This window comes from Lutra lutra, chromosome 10 (genome assembly GCF_902655055.1).
Source record: "Lutra lutra chromosome 10, mLutLut1.2, whole genome shotgun sequence".
Taxonomy (NCBI): domain Eukaryota; kingdom Metazoa; phylum Chordata; class Mammalia; order Carnivora; family Mustelidae; genus Lutra; species Lutra lutra.
In genome coordinates, this window is record NC_062287.1 from 53,978,503 (window position 1) to 53,998,696 (window position 20,194).

The 20,194-nt window shown below is 55.2% G+C and overlaps 1 protein-coding gene across 5 annotated transcripts; it reads left to right on the forward strand.

The window, feature by feature from the left end:
- Window positions 1–918: 918 nt before the first annotated feature.
- Window positions 919–18,442, forward strand: LRRC32 (leucine rich repeat containing 32). Of its 5 annotated transcripts, none has more exons than XM_047692891.1 (4): window positions 919–1,359; window positions 5,207–5,331; window positions 6,099–6,189; window positions 10,599–18,442. In XM_047692891.1, exons 3-4 carry the CDS (start codon window positions 6,103–6,105, stop codon window positions 12,501–12,503), a joined length of 1,992 nt encoding a protein of 663 aa, XP_047548847.1. In that variant the 5' UTR covers window positions 919–1,359; window positions 5,207–5,331; window positions 6,099–6,102; the 3' UTR covers window positions 12,504–18,442. The 5 variants fall into 5 exon arrangements, with proteins under 5 accessions (XP_047548847.1, XP_047548846.1, XP_047548851.1 ...); XM_047692895.1 differs by lacking the exons at window positions 919–1,359; window positions 5,207–5,331 and adding exons at window positions 1,385–1,843; window positions 2,654–2,857; XM_047692890.1 differs by lacking the exon at window positions 5,207–5,331 and having other exon boundaries at window positions 920–1,359; window positions 10,599–18,440.
- Window positions 18,443–20,194: the final 1,752 nt, after the last annotated feature.

Consider the following 20,194-nt stretch of genomic DNA (forward strand, 5'->3'; position numbering starts at 1 on the left):
TTGGGTCAACACCTAGCAGGGCAGAGTACCTGTGATTAGGGAGGGCCAAGGTATCTGGGAGAGAAGGTGGCTTTGTGGGGAAGATGTGCCTCAACCTGTAATGTAAAAGACAAGAATACCACCGCCACTTTCTCTTGCACTTTTATTTTTTTAAAGATTTTATTTATTTATTTGGCAGAGAGTGACACAGCGAGAGGGGGAACACAAGCAGGGGGAGTGGGAGAAGGAGAAACAGGCTTCCCACTGAGCAGGGAGCCCAGTGTGGGCTCAATCCCAGGACCCTGGGATCATGATGGGAACCCAGGGCAGATGCTTAGCTTAACTCACTGAGCCACCCTTCCCTCGCACTTTAAACCAACCTGAGCAGGATGGTGCCTGGAAAAGAGCACTCAGATCAGCCTCAAATTCCTGCTCTTACAGGCTGCGCGACTTTGGATGCTCCATGTACCCTTTCTGAGACTCAGTTTCCCCAAACATAAACGAGGACCTTACTAGTCCCAGACAACTGGTTTTTATTTATATTCGCTGTCCCATCCCTAGCCTCACTTTCTCCATTTGGGACTGGGGACTGGGGACTTGGACGGCACCATCTCTCAGGACTGCTTAAGGGTCCTGGAGATGGAGGAAGTCCAGCGCGGATAGGAGAGAGCACAATCAGAGAGGGGAAGTGACCTGCCTGGACTCGTCAGAAGGGATGGCCGTGATGTGGGGAACCCCCTCTGTGGCCGCCCCAGGGCCAGAGAAGGGTCATTTCCTTCCGCCTTCAGCCCCTGCCGTCAGGTCTCCTGTTTGCTCACCCTAAGTGCGGCGGCGCCGACCACGGGAAAACGGGTCCAGGCCGGATTTCCTCTGCGGACCTGCGGTTCCTAGAGTCCCCCGCCCCCGCCCCCCACGACTCCCGCCCCTCCGGACCCCGCGGGGCCACGAGCTGCACGTGCGGCGGTCCGGGCGGCCTCGCCCGCCCAGTGCTTCCTTAACGAACCCCACCTCCCCGGCCCTTTCATCCCGCCCCCTGCCACCCCGCCCCTTCCCAGCCGGGGTTCCAGCGGAAAGATGCTTCACTCCCTCGCGCGTTCCGGAGAAACAGAGTCACGCGGGGGCGCGCCGGCCGGGCGCTAGGACCCCGCAGCTTGGCCGAGGGGGGGCGTGGTGGGGCGGGTCGGCGGGAGAGGTATTTAAATTGGAGCCCGAGCCGCCCCCTCGCGGGTCGGGTTCCCGTGGGGCAGTGGAGCAGCCGTGGGCCTCCGCGGGCCGTGACCCCGGGGTCTGGCGCGGGGTGGGGCCGTGGGGGGGGCGGTCAGGTTTGCGCAAGATGTGCCGGGGCTGCGCGGGAGAGGAGCGGCGGCCGCGCTGAGCCAGGTAGGAGCCGCCCCGCGGGCGAGGCTGTCAGCCCCTCAGGGAACAGGCTGTCCCGTACCCCTGGAGAGCGCGGGGTGAGACCGGTCCATCCCGATGCCCCCCACCTCCGCGCCCCAGTAGTCTTCTCCCGCCGCCGCCCCCACTCCACGCGCGGAGCCAAGCCTGACCGTCCTTCGGCCCCGAGGCTCCTGTCTCAGCTGATCTTTCCCGCGAAGGGAGAGGCCGGCATTCCTATTTGACAGATGGGAAAAAAGCGGCCGAAAGGCCGGCACGCTTTTGCCCGGGAACTCACAGCTAGTCAAGGGCAGAGCAGGATTTGAATCCAAGTCTCCTACCGCCCTCGGACTCAGACGGATCCGCGCTTCCTATCCCACCGCACCAAAAACGCACTAAATAGCTTGCCCATCTCTGGTGGGGATTGGCGGGGAGGGGGTGGCACCCACATCTCCCTGAAGGGTTCTGAAGCTGGCCTTCTTCGTGAGTGGTAAGATGTGAGGGACCCCCACCCCCACCCGAGCTGCCTGAAATTCCGCCATCACAGCTACATTCCTTTGGGTTAAGGTCTAATTCCCCCGTGGGATGCACATGTCTCCAGAATGGGGCAGGCCCGTAGTGATTCACTGCTTGGTATGAACATCCACAGCAGCTCTCCCAGGACCCTACTCTGCTGGAGATTGGGGCCAGGAGGAGGGAGACGAGCACCCCAGACCCCAGCCCTGTGAGCTTGTCTGTGTGTGATAGGGGTGCGGGTGGGCATCGCTGGAGGTGATTAGAGGGGGAGATCTTGGCCTGGTGTAGTGGAAACATTTGCTTTGGAGGCAGACAGACCAGATTCTGAATCCATCTGCTATTTACTGCCTGTGTGACTTTGTGTTAAGTCACCTCTCTGAGCTTTGTAATCCCCTCTGGGGAAAGTAAGAGTAGTTCTATAGAGAGCAGGTAGCTCAGTTATGTGGACCTGGGTTAACCCCCACCCTCCCCAAATGCTTATGAACTATGGGCTAAGTCACTTTATGAGCCTCAGTTTTCTCATCTGTAAAATGGAAATTATGGTAACCACCTTATTGGGTTGTGACTTCAATGAGATAATACAGATCAAGTGCTTAGAACAATGTCTAATGCCCTGAAATAGTAGGGATAGGCTTATTAGAATAGTATAATAGGCATTGCCCTCTCCCAATCTATTTCTCTCTCTTTCTCTCTCTCTCTCTCTCACACACACACACACTGTGTGTGTCTGGCATTTGTCCTCCCAGTCAGAGTCCTAAAATGTCTCTTGCCTTCTCTTGCCTAGGCTACTAGTCTGCAGGCCTGGGGCCTCCCTCCTCAACCTGGGCTGTTCAGCCCTCTGAGTCATTGCCCCAGCTGGGAAAGACAGTGTACCTAGGACACCTTCACAGTCATTCTCAGCTCGATCATCACAGTGGTTGGGGGAAGCTGGTGGCAGAAGAGCCACCAGGCGACTTGCTGTACAGATGGGACACTGAGGCACCAAAAGGTTAAGGGACTTGCCCAGGGAGCAAGAAGTGGTGGTTTCTGAATGTAAGCCTGGGTCTATGGGACCACAGTCCTCCCTCTTGAGAGTGAGTGGCCCTCACGTGCTACACAGAGAGTCGGGGGCACAACTGAAGGGGGCCTGCACACGAGGTGCCAGAGACTTCTGCTGGATGCACAGATGCCGCCTTGGGGGTAGAGTGAAATCTGGCGGGTGGAGGAAGAAGGGGGATAGTGAGGGCTCCTTTGAGTGGCCCTGACTTCAGGTTCAGAACCAATCCAGGTCCTTCCTTGTCCTGACCTCACAGCCCAATCAAGTAGAGCTTCTATCCCTCGCTTTGCCATTTGTTCAATAGATATTTGGTGAGCACCATTTAATAGAACCCTGTTCTCATAGAATCAGAAATAAATTAATAGGAGGGGTGCTTGGGTGGCTCAGTTGATCAAGTCTCTGCCTGCAGCTCAGGTCATGATCCAGGGCTCCCAGGATGAAATCCCATATGGGGGGGGGCTGCTCAGTGGGGAGTCTGCCTGTTCTTCTCCCTCTGCCTGTCCCCCTGCTCTCTCTCTTTCAAATAAATAAATAAAATCTTAAAAAGAAAGAAAGAAAGTTAGAAAGATAGAAAGAAAGAAAGCTATCAGCAGGAAATGATCAATGCAAGGAAACCAAATGTGTGGGAATCTGGGGAATAGCATTCCAGGCCCTGAGGCAGGAATGCACTTGCTGTGTTTGAGGAATGGTGAGAAAAAAACTAGAATTTGGTAAGGGCAGGGCACATGGTAGATGTGGTCAGAGAGGAGAGTGGGTAAAGCCTGGGTTTCAGGGGAGGTTCTCAAGCAGTGAGATTCATGCTCTGATATATGATTTAAAGACAGCACTCTGGCTTTGTGTAGGGGACCACCTGCAGGGGGTCAGTGTGGAAGCGGGGTGCTGCTGCTTTCAGGGGCAAGGGTTGGGGCAGTGCCTCAGTGTGGCATGGCGATGGAGGAGGGAGGTAGTAGACCCACGATCTGTTTTTCAGGCAGAACAGACCGAACTTGCTGATGGGGGGAAGGAGTATGGCAGGGAGATGAAGGGAGAGTCAAGAAGGTCTCCCCCTGCTGCCCTCTGCCCCCTCCCCCCACCTTGTGTCAGTCTCAGTGCCTCCCTGGCACTGGGTGGGAGGGGAGTAGGGATCAGAGGAAGGAACAGAGTGCTCAGTGCTATGCTCACTGGAAGCTCAAGGTCTGTGGGAACCTGGAGGATGAGTTCTCCATCATCAGACTTGGGGAATCAGAGAAGGCTTCCTGGAGGAAGGGGTATCTAAGTGGAGACCCAGAGGACGAGGGGGCATTCAGCACAAGGCAGGGGAGGAAGTGAAGGTTTGGGGCAATGAAAAGGTACTCACAGAACTGAAGGAAGTGGGAGGCTGCCAGAAGCCAGAGCGGGAGAGGCAACAGTGAACCAGCCATGAAGCTGGGGGAAGAGCTGGCCGGGCAGATACACTCCCCAAGGGCCTCAAAGGTCCCACTGAGAGGTTTCCATTCAATTCTGAGTACACTAGCTTTCAAATGGGTGGTAATGTTCTGCTTTTTAAACAGCAGAACCAAATTTCCTGTGAGAGCAGGTGAGAGGAGAGCAGCTGTGGGGAGCAGGGGGCCCATGGCCTCCAGCTGAAGCCAGGGAATAAGGTTAAAAAGACACTACTGTGGCTCAAGCATGTTTGGGCAAAAAAGGGCCTCTGACTAACCATCTTAATTTAAAATTCATCGCAAGGACACTAGTGGATTCTGACAGTCAAAGACCTCAAAGACAGTCAAAGACCTCAAAGGTCCTATAGATGCTGCTTCTTTTAAAGCATCCTTCAGAGTCACAACTCACTTTTCACTTACTGAGCACCTGCGGGTGACCTTCTAGAGTAGAGGTTAAGGGCACAGGTTGCGTGGGCCTGCCACTAGTGAGCTGTGTGACCTTGGTGTGTTACTTAATCTGAGCCTCAGTTTCCCCCACCTGCAAAATGTGGGTGGTAATTATAGACCCCAGTCCTTGAATTACTGTGAGGATTAAGTGAGTTAATGATTAAAGTATCAAGAAGACTGTCTGGTGCATATTAAGGGCTCCACGAGTGCATTTTCATGCAATGCAGCTCGTTTGGTCTTTACCAACACTTAGCAGAGTTGACATTAACCTCAGAAGGGGAAACTGAGGCTCAGAAAAGTGAAATGACTTGTACGAGGTCCCATAGAAAGTAAGTGGAGGGAGAGAGAGTTATGGGTGACTGAGTCCAGTGCTCTTGGAGGGTTTTGTGTGTCCTTCCTCGTGAACACTCAGTATGCATTCTGGTCCCTTCTGTGCATTTATTTGTGACTCTAGTTCCCAGCACAGAGCCAGACTTGAGGAGGCATTCAGTAAGGTGTGAAAGAGAGAAAGAGAGAAAAAAGGAAGAAAGAGAAAGAAATGACTTGATGCGGACTCATAGCCCTTAACCCAGGTCCTCAGTAAGTGAGTCCCTAGCCGCACTGGGCTTTAACTCTGCTCAGGGCCTCTGTGATCCTCCTCAACGCCACCTTGGCTGGGCTATACGGAGAAGGACACCAGCAGGCCCGCCCCAGTGGCCCCTGCGCTGGTGGTAACTTCAGTGAAAGTAAAGGGCCTGGAACCTGCTCCTGGGGAAGTCCGCAGCAACAGTGCTGGGGGCAGGGCAGGCCTCCTGGCGGGGCTTCCTGTCAGGGCTCCAGGCCCAGCCTTCAAACAATGGCAGGGACTCCAGAATCAGAAAATCAAAAGAAAAAGGGCAAAATAAAGGTCCAGGGGTGGGGGGGATTGAGGAATTCCGTTTGGGGCCTAAGAAACTAGGGTGGGGGACCAGCTTAGGGTCTGGGTAAAAATGCAGAGGCCTAGCTCCCCTCCTTACCCCACCCCAGTTCTGAGGTTGGCCCCGGAGCAGCCCTTAGAGTCCCTCTGTCTCCCGCTCACAGCCTCCATGCAGTCTTCCATCACAGAGGGTCTTTTGAAACCCGGATCTGACCAAGTCACCCACTGCCTCAAAACTCTTGTCGTGTGGGGCGACAGCCTAGCCCCTTGGCCTGGCACGAGAGGGCCCTTGGGGTAGGCGGCAGACCCCAGCACCCACGTCTTTGGTGCAGCTCTGGCTGTGACCTGGGGTTCCCTGAAGGCAGTCCTGACAGGACAGGAGCGATGGGGGCTGGCAGTGAAAAGGAGCCAGGGGTCTTACAGTGTTTCCCTTTCTCCCCACCCTCTGCAGAGCCATGAGCCACCAGATCCTGCTGCTCCTGGCTGTGCTGACCTGGGGCCTGGCCGCCTCCCAACAGCGAGACAAGGCGCCCTGTGAGATGGTAAGAAGCCCTGCCCAGGCAGGGTAAACCCTTGAGGGGTCTTCCTGCCCCAGCCCCAAGAGCCAGAAGGCAGAGGGGTTAGAAAAGGAAAGGGAAGGCATTTAAACCTTGTATTTCATGAGTACCTACTAGGATGTTTAAAGACCTGAGGTGCTCTTCATCCCATTAGGTAAGTACCATTGTTACTGTTTTATAGAGTTGGAAACTGCAGTTGGGGAGGTTAGATGACTCGTCCAAGGTCATTCGACTAGGACCAGTGGGGCCGAGGTTGGACTCTATTCCTTCCAGCTGCCCCTGCAGGGCAGTGGACCCTCAGCGTGATGCAGAAAATGTGTAGGGAACTTGGGGTGGGTGAGCTGGGTCCCTTCTGGGCCAAATCCCCTTTGCTAATAGGTCCTTGACTTATGCCCCTCCGCTGCTTCTCTGATGGGATTCCTCTCACTCATGGCTGCCTCCTCCAGTGAGCCCCCTCTCCCCAGCCCCTCCCAGGCTGATCTGGTTCTGGTTGCCCTTTTCTGGACTCTCAGGCTGAGCACATGGGGGAGTTGGTGAATGGGTCCAAGCCTATTTCACTTGCCAGACCAAGAGCTTCTTCAGGGCAGGGACAAGGTTGGATTCACTTTTGTTCCTTTTTCTTGCCCTTGGCCGGGGAGACTAGCCCTGAAGTCACTGGGGAGACTAGCACTGAAGTCACTAGCCCTGAAGTCATACAGGGAAGAGGGACCACCGAGGGCGACAGGCCCTCCAGCAGCCCCACTTGGAGCCAGCTAGGACTAGACACTCCTGACACAGGGGAGGCAGCTACCTCTGGGAGTGCTGGCAGGCGGGGGCCCTCAGCCCTTCCCTGGGGTTGGCCAGGTCCTGCTTTTGCCACGTCCCTTCTTGCTCCTCAGAGCCCTTCTGAGATTCCCAGATCCGAGAATAACCGGCAGAGGAGGCCTCAGACATCCCCAGGTGCAGAGTCCCATTCTGCCCATGGAGAGAGGCTCAGAGAGGTGAAGGGCCTGGACCACCCCACAGGCAGAGGGAAGCTGGGTGAGCTTTGGATTCTGGGGGGCGATAGGCAGGAAAGCACTCTCTGCACTGCTAGGGAAGATCAGTACAGGGATTATGGTCATTTGTAAAATGGTAAAAAGAAATGGCCACAATCCTGAGGGCGGAGGAGGGGCCTACACTGCACTAAAGGCTTTCTCTCATTTTATCCTGCAAAGAACTCCTCTTTTCAGTGGAGGAAACCAAGACCGAGAGAAGAGATGTGACCTACCAGGCTCATACAGACAGGAAGTACCAGACCTAGGGCTTGAACCCAGCTTTTCTGAGTTTATGCTGGCCTCTGCCAGCTACTTTTTTATACCCCGTTTCCCTTCTATGGAAAGATGGCCAAATGGAGTTGGGTGGCAAAGTCTTCTTCCTTCCTTTAAAAAAAAAAAAAAAATGGGGACAGTGGCATCCTGGCATCCCAGAGAGAATGGGTCACAGGTTGTCAAGGGGAGCTCTGAACTTGGCTATGTCTGTCATGCTGGAGACTCAGAGCTCAGGGGTGGGGGGCGTCTTTAGAAACAGAGATCTGAGAGCAGCCCTGGCCTTTAAGCTTCCTTCTGGATCGGTAGCCCAGTGCTGCCCTGCTGACCAGCAGCCACGGCTGGGCCCTGTATGCACCACGGTAGAAAGCTGGGAATGGTCAGCTTTGTGTCCCGGCTTGGCTCTCAGGCGTTGGTGTCCCGGGAGCCTTTGATATCCAGAGGTGAAATGAGGTGTGGGGTCATGTGGATACCAGTACAGTGCCCACCACACAGCAGAGGCTCAGTAAATGCTGGCTGGTACTATTTACCTTGCTGAAAGAGTCAGCCTGGGTCCCTGGCTGGCACCAATAGAAAAAGGAACTTGTGGGGATACCCTGGAGCCTCTAAGCTCACCCCCAGGGTTCAACAGGGTAACAAATGCATGCCAGGATTAAATGAGGAGAGGGGTCTGTGCACGCAGCCATGGAGCCTGCCATGGAGCTGGTGCTCTGTGACAGTGGCAGTCATGCTGTTCCTTTTGCGGTTTCCTCCTTCAGTCAGGATGGTCCAGGGAGCGGAGGAGAGGGTTGAGGAGGCCGTGCCCAGTGGCCTGAGCTGGCGGAGAGGTTGTGAGGAAGGAAGCGGCAAGAGCCAGGCAGGGCCCGCAAGGTGGCTGGGCTAGGCTTGTGGAAAAAGGAACGAAAGTGCCCGACAGCAGCGGTATCCATGCTGGAAAAGCTGCTTGGCTGGAAGTGGTAGGACCAACTCACGGGACTGCTAGAGCAGGAAGGGTCACACCTGGGCCTGATGAGGGCGGTTCTTCCCCCCCACCCACACACTCCCCTTGGAGCTCTGGGGAGGAAGCTGAGAGCTGGGCCAGGCAGGGAGCACCCTCAGGCTGGTGTTCCTGCCCCAGGGGGCTCTACCACTCACTGTGACCTTGCACAGGTCACTGCCATCTTCAGGTTCTGTCTGTCCATCGGGGAAGTAGGGAAGTTGGAGTCTTTTTACTCCAATGGTCTTTAACTCCAGTTAGAAGACATGGATCGTCTTGTTTTCTTTCCTTCCCAAAAGGTGATTGATTCAATCCCTCAGTCCTTTACTAAGCCAGTGATGTCCATGACTCATTCATTAAAAAAATGCATGGAGCACCTTTTGTGGGTCAGGTCCAAGGCACCCACACCAATCACACCAATCCCTGTTAGCTCTGAGCTCCCCACCTGGCAGATCCCACACAGACTGTCAAAATCAGGGGCCAAATTATGAGAAAGGGATCACTGGGGTGGTGAGAGCCCGGAGGAGGTCCCACCTGCCTAGCTCAGAACACCAAACACCAAGTTTCCCTGCAGACCTGGGCAGGGAGAGGCGGGGATGACCAGCACGGGGACCAGCAGGGAGGAGGCCCAGAAGTAGGGGTGCGAGGGCACAAAGGGCAGCAGTCCGGTGTGCTCACTGTATATGGGCTGGGTTTGAGTGGGTTGGGAGGAGAGAGGACAGGTCAGCAAGGGCTAAGGACAGCCTTGAACCCTGCTGAGTGTCCTGGATTTTGCCCAGGAGTGGTGGAAGCAAAGAGTAGCCCGTAGTAGAGGTTTTCTTTTAGCAGTTGCCAGATGTTAGGCAGGTGGAGGGGTCAGAAGGGGTCAATGGGTACAGAAAACCCAGGGCCGGAGTGGGCCTGAGCTGGGTGATTGTGGAAGTCAGACCCTTTCCTGGGAAAGGCTAGATTCCTGGGGTCTTCAAAAAGGTGAGAGGGAGACTGTATTTGCACAGAAAAAACAGATCAGGCTCCAAAAGGCACATGTGCTAGAAGGACAAAGTTGGCCTTCTGTTGTGAAAAGATATGGGTTCAAACCCCAGCTCTGCTCCTCCTCAGCTGGGTGACCCTGGAGCCCCCCTACCCAATATGAGCTTGGATTTCTGAACAGAGGGGTGATCATATTTCATGGGCTTGCTCTCATGAGGCTCCAGTGTGACCATGGGCCTGAATGTGCTAAATAAATGTGAAACGCGGAGTGCATGCTGGGGGAGGGTGCTGCTTTCCGGACAAAAAGCCCAGACTAGTAATGTGACTTGGTGAGGCTCACACAGCAAAACCATAGTCTTGTTCACTGAAGAATATGTGTGGGACTCTGGGCATCTTTCCCCTGCTACCCACCCCTGCTCCCATCTCCAGGGGCCAATCTGGACAAGGTCATGGAGGGCCAGACCACTGATGGAGGTGGGGCAGGTGACAGCAGCAGAAAGGAGGGCTCATCTGGGGGATATGCAGTGAGAAAGGCAGACACTGCGACCTAGAGCTCTGCCTCGTGGAATGAGGACTTGAATGAGGTCTGAAGAGGCCAAAATAAAAACCAGTGAGAGGAGTGTAAATTGCATTTTGGAAACCTTTCTCCCCAGATGGCTTTTGGTGTAACAGCCGCTGGGTAAATTTAACTATCTGGGCCCATAAAAGGAACCCAGGTTGTGAACCAGGAGGCCCCCTGGGTTCCAGCTCGGCCCTGCTGTTCACTGGCTTGGGATCCCTCTGGGATATATAAGGCTCAGTTTCCTGTGTAATGGGGTCAAGGCAGTATAGGGTGTTTTGTGAGTTCATTTGTCCTCCTATCTGTCTGTCCTTTCTGTGCCTGTGTATCCATGAAACTTCCTTAAGTCCCTCTCTGATGCCCAGCACAGTGCTGAGTGCCAGAGATGGGGACAGGGAGCAAGACAGGGATGGTCCAGATGTGGGAGGGTTGAGCTGGGACAGGGGAAGAATGTGCATCTTGGGAGCCGCAGGAGAAGCCTTGCTAAGCCTGGCTGGAGTGGGGGAGGGGCTCGAGGCATCCTTCCTAGAAGGTGGCCTGGTTCCACCCCCTGCTGTACCCACTCACACCCACTGCTCTCCCTGTCATCCCCAACATACCCCAGGTCGACAAGGAGGTATCATGCCAGGCTCTTGGCCTGCTCCAGGTCCCGTCGACGCTCCCTCGGGACATCAAGGCCCTCGACCTATCAGGAAACCACCTGCGGAGCATCCTGGCCTCACCCCTGGGCTTCTACACGGCACTTCGCCAGCTGGACCTGAGCACCAATGAGATCAGCTTCATCCAGACGGGGGTCTTCCAGGCCCTGCCCTACCTGGAGCACCTCAATCTGGCCCATAACCGCTTGGCAGCGGGCACTGTGCTGAGCACCCCTGGCCTGGGCCCCCTGCCTCGTGTGACCTCCCTGGACCTGTCCGGAAACAGCCTGTACAGTGGCCTGGTGGAGCGGCTGCTGGGGGAGGCACCCGCCCTGCGTGCCCTCTCGCTGGCGCAGAACAGCCTCACGCGCCTGGGCCGCCGCACCTTCTGGGGCACACCCGCGCTCGAGCGGCTGGACCTCCACAGCAACGTGCTCATGGACATTGAGGACGGAGCTTTCGAGGCCCTGCCCCACCTGGCCCACCTGAATCTCTCCAGGAACTCCCTCACCTGCATCTCCGACTTTAGCCTCCAGCCCCTGCGTGTGCTTGACCTGAGCTGCAACAGCATCGAGGCCTTTCAGACGGCCCCGGACCCGCAGGCCGAGTATCAACTGGCCTGGCTTGACCTGCGGGAGAACAAACTGCTCCACTTCCCAGACCTGGCCTCGCTCCCCAGACTCCTCTACCTGAACGTGTCTAACAACCTTATCCAGCTCCCGGCGGGGCTGGTCCAGGGCGGTGAGGGCATCCACGCACCTTCTGAGGGGTGGTCGGCCCTGCCCTTCTCCAACCCCAGCCGGAATGCCAGCAGCCATGCCCTCTCCCAGCTCCTGAATCTGGATTTGAGCTACAATGAGATTGAGCTGGTCCCCGAGGGCTTTCTTGAGCCCCTGACCTCCCTTCGCTTCCTGAATCTCAGCCGGAACTGCCTGCGAGCCTTTGTGGGGCTGCGTGCTGACTTCCTGCCTTGCCTCGTGCACCTGGATGTGAGCCACAACACGCTAGCGACGCTGGCGCTGGGCACCAGAGCCCTGGGGTCCCTGCAGACTCTGCTTCTCCAGGACAACGCCCTGCAGGACCTGCCCCCGTACACTTTCGCCGGCCTGGCCAGTTTGCAGAGGCTGAACCTTCAGGGAAACCAGGTCAGGCCTTGTGGGGGGCCGGCGGAGTCTGGGCCCCTGGGCTGTGTGAACTTCTCTGGCCTGTCCTCCCTCCGCATCCTGAACCTGGTGGGCAATGGGATGGAACGGCTGCGGGCGGGTGCCTTCCTCCACACGCCACTTACCGAGCTGGACCTGTCGGGGAACCCGGGGCTGGATGTGGTCTCGGGGGCCCTGGCAGGCCTGGAGGCCTCCTTGGAGGTCCTGGCCCTGCAAGGCAATGGGCTGGCTGTCCTCCAAGTGGACCTGCCCTTCTTCAGCTGCCTTAAGCGTCTCAACCTGGCCGAGAATCGCCTGAGCCACCTGCCGGCCTGGACGCAGGCCGTGTCCCTGGAGGTGCTGGACCTTAGGAACAACAGCTTCAGCCTCCTGCCGGGCAGTGCCATGGGAGGCCTGGAGTCCAGCCTGCGGCGCCTCTACCTGCAGGGCAACCCACTAAGCTGTTGCGGCAATGGCTGGCTGGCTGCCCAGCTGCACCGGGGCCATGTGGACGTGGACGTGACCCAGGACCTGACCTGCCGCTTCGGCTCCCAGGAGGAGGTGGCCCTGAGCCACGTGCGCCCCGAGGACTGTGAGAAGGGGGGACTCAAGAACATCAACCTCATCATCATCCTCACCTTTGCGCTGGTCTCGGCCATCCTCCTCACCACCCTGGCCACGTGTTGCTGTGTCCGCCGGCAAAAGTTCAACCAACAGTACAAAGCCTAGAGAAGCCAGGGGGCTGCAGAGTGGCGCAGTGGGGAGACCTTCTGGGTCAGCCGGGGAGCCAGAGGCCCAGACAGGGGTGGGGACTGACCCAAGGTCACACGGTGAGCCAGGGTTAGGGAATGGTAGTCTCTCCATCCCAGCCCAGGGCTCCTCTCCTCATGTCCTGCAGTCATGGTGGGCGACCCACATCCCAGGCCACACATGGGGTCCGGCCATGGGGTCTGGAAGTTGGGCACTTTCAGGAGCGACAGAGAATAAGGCTGACCTGTCCGATCAACAGATCTCTGCCAGGCATCTGTTCCATGCCACATCCAGCTCCAGGCGCTGGGGACGCCGGTGAAGGAGACACACCCCTGCCCTCAAGGGTTCCAAGTCCTGGCAGGGAGCTGCTTGCGAAGCCACGTGGTGACCACATAGGGTGGGAGGCCAGGGCTCCGGGGCGCTGCAGTCCCCCAGCTGGCTGGGGAGTGGAGGGTCTCACCCCTGTCACGGCCAGAGTGCAGGAGGGGCGAGACCAGGAAGACTCATCTGAAATGTATCCAAGCAAACCGTTGGTCACATCTTCCCATAATGACTTTCAGCTTCTCTGGAGCACGAAGAGCTCGTGCATGGAAGGGAACTGGAGGCCCACGAGTAGGTCTTGGATCTGGCTCTGTGGCTGCAGCAGCTCCCACGGAGCCTGGAGTTCCCACCCCAGTGCTGGACCATTCCATTTCCGGCTCCCACAGGCTCTTTCTCTGCCCGGCACTCCCAGTACTGCTCTAGCCCCCGACCTCCCTCCACAGGCACCCTGTTTGTCCCCAGCGCCCACACCCTGGCTGGTGAACCAGGAGTTAGAACCTTAGGTCTCCGGTTCTGTTTTACACCTGGTTTGCTGGAGGTGGGGAGGTGTCTGTGTCTTCATGAGGTTGCTCTGAGGTTGCTATTTAACCCATTTTACAAAAACTCCCAAACTCTCCCTTCAGGGTCCTCCAGCCAAGAAACGCCAGACCTGAGATTCAGGCTCAGCTCCTCCTGTCTCCTCTGCCTGACCTTTGCCTCTGTGGGGGCAGTCGGCTGTGAGGTGGACAGGAAAAGGCTCCATGTTGAGGGAGCAGGGCCTGGGAGCATCCTTTGGGCACATGTCCACCCACTCCTCTCCCTCCTCTCTCCCTGGCAGGCAGACCCAGGCTGCCTCCTCTGCCTCAGTTTCCCTTATTCCCTCCTTTGCAGGCTGGTGTGTGCTCACCTTTTTCTCTTGCTCTTGTGTTCCCTGTTCATTGATCAAGAGCCTGGAGTTTGAGACCATGGAGGCCAACCTCACCCATTGCACAGATAGGGAAACTGAGGCTGAGGAAGAGACTGGAACTTAGAGATTCACAAGCCAGTGGCAAAGCCCATGACTAAAGTGGATTCAGAGCTCATTGCGGGTGTGAAGGGGACTTGGGGGCTGGACCTGAGTGATGTCCTTCTCGCTCAGCTGTCCTATCACAAGATAATTCTGGCTCCAAACACTTTTGGGTCCTCATTATGCAGGGACTTTTTCCACCCTGCAAGTGTGGGTAGAACAACCCATCTAGATATAACCCCCTTTTCCTTATGCCCTTGGAATCATGGCCTGTCCAGGAGGCCCGGGGTCAGCCCAAGTCCCTCTGTTGTTGTCTTCACTATCTTACCCATGCTTGGCCCTGGTCTGGCTCATGGTGGTGCTTGGTAAAGTGCGAGACAATGAAAACACCCTTCTCTCTGCCCCATTTTATAGACGAGAAAACTGAGGCCCAGAGAGGGTCAAGGACTCAGGGAGTCTGTGGCAGAGCCGAGGCTAGAAGCTGGTGTCCTGGCCTCAGCCTAGGGCCCTGGTGGCATGTGGGGCAGCCAGGTGGACCCAGTCCTGGTTGGGATCACAACCACAGGTGCTCACTGCACAGAAACACTCTTCCTCAGGCCTGGAGGGCAAGGTGTGGGCCCCTTCAGGCCTGATTTCTGAAAACACTACACAATGCTGCTCTCACCTCCAGGAGCCAGGCCACAACACTGGCCTGGGGACCAGCTCTTTGTATAACCCACATGAATGTATTAAAATATAATTTTGGAGAAACAGAGTCGCCTGCCAGCCTCCTCCTTGCTGTGGACCGTGGGCGTCATTGCACCCACTTGAACTCCCTCTGCTTCCAACCTAGTCTTTGAATCCTCATGGCAAACACCACTGAGGGGAGACTGAGGCTCTGGGTCCTTACCACCCTGGACCTTGGGGCCTCAGCCCTCATTCCCTGGCCACACTTTTGACCCTCACCTTCAACAAGCCTGAATCCCCCTCCCCCAGCTCTTCCTTCTTGCGCAGCTCCTGCTCTCACTTCTCTCTCTGCTTAGTCCCTTGCCTCATGGCAGAGGCCGTGCTGTCTGTCCTGCCCACCCTCTGGGGCCTCCCTCTGCAACTTCTCTCTTCACATCTCCCTTTCACACCATGGCTGTGCTGAAGTCTTGCCTATCTGAAAAATAGTAAAAAGACTCTTAAACTGCTTTCCCTTTCCTTTTCCTTCATGGGCAAACTTCCTAATGAAGCAGCCCTTTCCTCCTCCCGTCCATTCTCAACTCACCCCAGGTGCCTTTGCCCTCCCTGCTCCCCCACCCCCACACTGCCCAGGCTGAGGTCACCAAGAATATCCTTTGCTGAACTCTGTGCCTTCCAGACTGTGCCTCCTTATCCTCTCAGCGGTGGGGGTCCCTCACCCCATCCTCCCCGTCCCCCATGTCTTCCCCTTGGCACACTCTCTCTGGCATTGAGGCCCCCCACACTGGTTCCCACCTTCCTCTCACACCACTCCTTTTCAGACTCTGTGCATGCGCTCATCTTCCTGGAGGCCTCTGAGTGGCGCTCAGATGGACTTGGTCCCAGGCCCTCTTCCCTCAAGAATGTTATCACCATCATTGTCATAGCCACTCCATTGCTCTGATGATGCCCATGGCTCTGTCTCCAGCCCCAGCCAGCCCTGAGCATCCAACTCTGATACCCTGAGACCCAGAGTCCTCCCCAGCTGGAGAGCTAAAGTCCTTCCAGGGGCCAGAGAATTGAGTGAGTGGTCAGGCTGCCATTCAAGACTGACCTTGAAGAAGAGCATTCCTGGTTCCTGGCAGGAAACTGGAGGGTGAGGGTGTGGGCTGTGAGTTCTGGGCAAAGGGACAAGAGCCACCTCACCCGTGGTGGGGGGGTGGGGAGCTGGTGAGGGACTCTGAAATGGGGTCAAAAGGGCAGGGAGTTCTCCCACCCTCCACTTTGCAGACTCCTATGCCTGTCCTCATGTGGCCCAGTCTCCCCTTCCCAGCCGCCTGACTCCTAGACCCTACCCCCTTTGTCGGTGCCTAGCTTCTCTTCCCTACTTCCTCTCCCACAAATTCCAGCTCAGTGATGCTCCACCTCTTCTCTCTCCAAACATCCTGGAGATTTCTCCAAGGCAGCTTCTTTGGGCTTGACCTCTCACCTCCCAGTTCCTACTCCAAAGGAGTAAGAAGGCATGTGACTCTCTGGCCTGGCATACAGTAGGTGCTCAGTGAAGCCTCAGGGAGGACAACAGCATAGGCTAAGCTCAGCCCAGGCCTCTGCGGACGTCCTAACCAGGCGGAGCCCGCCAGGCCCCTGGTTCCTTTTCCTGGCAAAAGGGGGAGTTTGCTTACCTGACCAAAACCCCCAGCAAAGCAGAAATTCCTGTTTTCAGCCAAACATGGACACAGCTGCCAACTAGGTCATCAGAGCCTCTGGCAAGCTCCAGGGAGGGGGAAGCCCTCGTCTACCCACGTCTCAGCCTGAAGTGCCAAGCCACCCAGCCCAGTCAACTCAGTAAGCTGCTATGGTGCTCCGGGAGGCTCCCGGGCCTGGCAGGCAGGAGGGGAGACAGACAGCATCCATGGCTCGGTAGCTGCCTCGACTTCTCAGTCCCCTGGAGTGTCACCACTCCCCAAACCCTGGAACCACAGTCTGCTTTCTGTGCCCCGTCCCTCCAGCAGCTTACAAGGGCCCCGCAGTCCATCTCTCTCTGGTCACATCCAACCCTATGCTCCGAGCTGACAATTGTTGACCACTTCCGGGTCAGCCCTGCACTGAGCTCTTGATATATATTATTATATTTAATTCTTACCATCTTTGAAGAGATTTCTATTATTATCAACCTCATCTTAAAGAAACGGAGACTCAAGTTCCCACAGCGGTAAAGCACCAGAGCTGGGATTAGAACCCAGGTACGTCTGGCTCCAGAGCCAGCAAGTGTAACCTTGGGGCCCCCAACCTCCCACACCAGGCTCTCTCCCATCTCCTCCACCTGAAATGTCTCACCCGCTCCAACCCACCTGTTGGTTGGTACTCCTGTTTCAACCCCGGCCAATACCACCTCTTCTGGGGAGTCTGTCCTGATTTCCCTCCACAGCTGTGGGCCATAGCGGTGGGGATCTCTGCTTCACCTGCCAACAGACCAAGAGCTCCTGGAAGGGGTTCCACCTGAGTCCTTTCTGTGTCCCCAGGCCCATGAGCCAGCACAGAAGGTGGGGTTCAGAAAAGATTTCCTTCCCAATGCAAAAGTCCAGCCCTGCAGGACTTGAACCCTTGTGCAGATTAAGCTTGGGCCTCAGAAAGAAAAGGGAGCGATGGGTTCTCAGACAGATGCAGGGGACCCAAAGGACACAGAGCGGAATGCGGAACACAGGATGGGGGCTGCCTGGTGCACAAGGGTCCAGTGAAGAGGCAAAGGAAATACCTTCTCTCAACATCCTCTACTTCCCTCCACTTTCTTCTTGCCTCTGGGACCCTGTCTTGTCTTCTCCTTCCTTTTCTCCTTCCCCCACTCTTCACTTCTCTTTTCCCTCCCTTTGTCATCTCTCCCCCGGCCCCCACCACCCCAGAAGCAGTTGGGGTTGTGGTGGCTGAGAGTGAGGAGAGGCAGAGGGGAGGGAGGTGAGCTGTTTATAGGAACTGGAGCAGCTCCATCCATCAGCTCTGTTTGCAGCGGGAGACCAAGCATAATAAATACCTTGGCTCCTCCCCAGCTGTGCTTTTTCCTGAACTTGGCCGTTCGAACTCCAAATCTCTCCGGCCTGCTCGTTCTCAGGACCCAGCTCCCACCCCACCCCACCCTCCTCCCACCTCCCACCAAGCTGCCCTGGAAAGAGCCCTGCCTCTGGGACCAGGAACACAGGGCTAAGTCTAGGCTCTGCTTTGGGTAGAAGGGCAAACCCATCCACTTGTCTGTGCCTCCATTTCCCCATCCCTAAAATGGGGTCATAATTACAGCCCACCAAATGCACAGTGCTGCTCATGTTTTAGGCCCGAGTAGTTTGAGCACTGGCTCTGTGCAGGACCCTGCAGGGTTCCTGGGAACAGTCAGATAGGGCCTCTGCCTATCGGGCATCACAAGCAGGAAGTGGTCAGCGCCATGAGGGAGGTCCAGATTTTGTGCTCGGGAAGATTGTTTGCAGCAGGGAGCGGCCCTTCCAGCTGGGCGAGTGAGAGGAGATTTCGAGGACATCTGGGCTGGCCAGACGGGAAGGGTAGGATTTCAACATGCGGAAGTGAGGAGAGGCTCTTCCAGGCAGAGTGAAGGAAAAAGGAAACCCACACTGGACAGGGCAGAGAGGAGTCTCCCAACTTTGTCCTCTCTGGTCCTTCAGCACCATCCACCCCAACCTTCCAGCCGTCTGGAATCTTCTTTCCTTCCTTGGAGAGCTTCCGACTCATGCACGTCATGGATGTGTTTCTGAAATTCTGCAGTCATGACCCAACTGCACCCCCCACACACACACCAAAAGCCAAGCTAGAAAGTGGATGAGCCAGATCAGGGGAAAAGTCACTGGCCAATGGCACATGTTTCTGGAATGAATAAGGGAATAAATGCATAAAGGAATGAATGGAATAGTGAGTCAATGAGGAGAGTAAGTGAGTAAGTCAATTACTTGCAGCTGACATTTCTCTCTTTTTTTTTTTTTTAAAGATTTTATTTATTTATTTGACAGAGAGAGATCACAAGTAGACGGAGAGGAAGGCAGAGAGAGAGAGAGAGGGAAGCAGGCTTCCTGCTGAGCAGAGAGCCCGATGTGGGACTCAATCCCAGGACCCTGAGATCATGACCTGAGCCGAAGGCAGCGGCTTAACCCACTGAGCCACCCAGGAGCCCCGCAGCTGACATTTCTTAAGCCCCTGCTTCACATCACGTTAGGTGCTATGCATACAAGACCCTGCCCCTCACCGTGCTTATTGTCTGTTGGAGGAAATGGATGTTCACACTGGGGCGTGGATGCACCCACGTACCCACGGATAAACACAGAATGGCACCTGGGATGAGTCCTATCAGGGAAACAACAGGGAAGTGTAATTGAGATGGGCAACCTGAGATTTCCCCTCTGAGGACACCAGCTGTTAGCTGAGCCTGAAGAAGGACTTAGGATGAGAGAGTGGGTTAATAATAGTCCTTCTCTCTTGCCTTCTCCCCCATGGATTTGCCAAAATGCCCGGGAGAGTAAGAGTCACAAGCTTGACCCCGAGGCCAAATTTCATGTGCTAAAAGCAGCCCCCTACGTTGGGACCCTCTCTGTCTTCTCTTCCTCTCAATGCTTTAACTGTACTATTCTAGAATTATGGAGAAAAATATGGAAGGCCACATATATAGATTGGTGGGAGGGATCGCCAAGGGAGTGGTCCCAGGAGTCAAGCATTGTAGAGGTAGAGGGGTAGGCTGCGGGGTGAGAGGGATGGGGGTGTGGGGTGTGGGGTGTGGGGCGGGGCTGGCTGAGGGCAGGTAGAATGGACTTGGCTCCCTCCTCCATTCCTGTACCACGCATATTAGCTGGCACCAACTCTCCTCTTTCATCCTAGGTAACTTCAACATTCTCATATCTTTGTGTGTTTTGTAACACTTTCTATGTGTTTTCTCCTTAATTATCATTGATAGACACATTTAAATTATATGCAAATACACACATGCATGTATCCTTGTTTTATAAAAATAGGATCATTGTAAACACATTTTCCTGCATCTTGCTTTTTTTATTGAACAATTCTTCAAGGAAATCCCCCCTTCTCAAACCAACGGATATAGATAGCTCTCATTCATTTTTGACAGTACATAATATTCCATAGTGTGAATATTCCTTAATTTATGCAGCTGTTTACCACTTGATAGAATTCACTTTTTTATCTTTTTTTTGCCACTATAAACATACTGCAAAAACATCATCGTTCATATGCCCATATCTCTGGGACTCACTTCTGTCAGATAAGCTCTTGCAAGTGAGATTCTAGATCAAGGGATAGATATTATATATGTGATACAGTTGATTTTTAATAAAGCTTATATTTTAAAAAAGACAGTAATGTTTCATCTTTCCATAAACAATTTATGAGAGTATCTTTTCTGCGTTTCCCAGCCAGAAATGCCCGTACTGGCTGGAGAGTGGTCTAGAAAGCAGTCTCCCATAGTTACTTTAAACCCCATTTCCCTATCGCTGGAGCCGAGTGGCTTTTCCTTTGTTTGTTTGCCATTTGGAAGGACTCTTCCATGAATCACCCATTTTTATCCTTTGCCTGTTTTTCTGTTATCTTTTCCTTGTCGATGTGTAAACCTAATTGTACACTGTAGTTACCCAACTTTATCTAGCACTTTTCTAACAAATTTTTCCCAAATTTCTCCTCTGTTTAATGACTCTGCTTATGTATCTTCGCCCCCCAACGG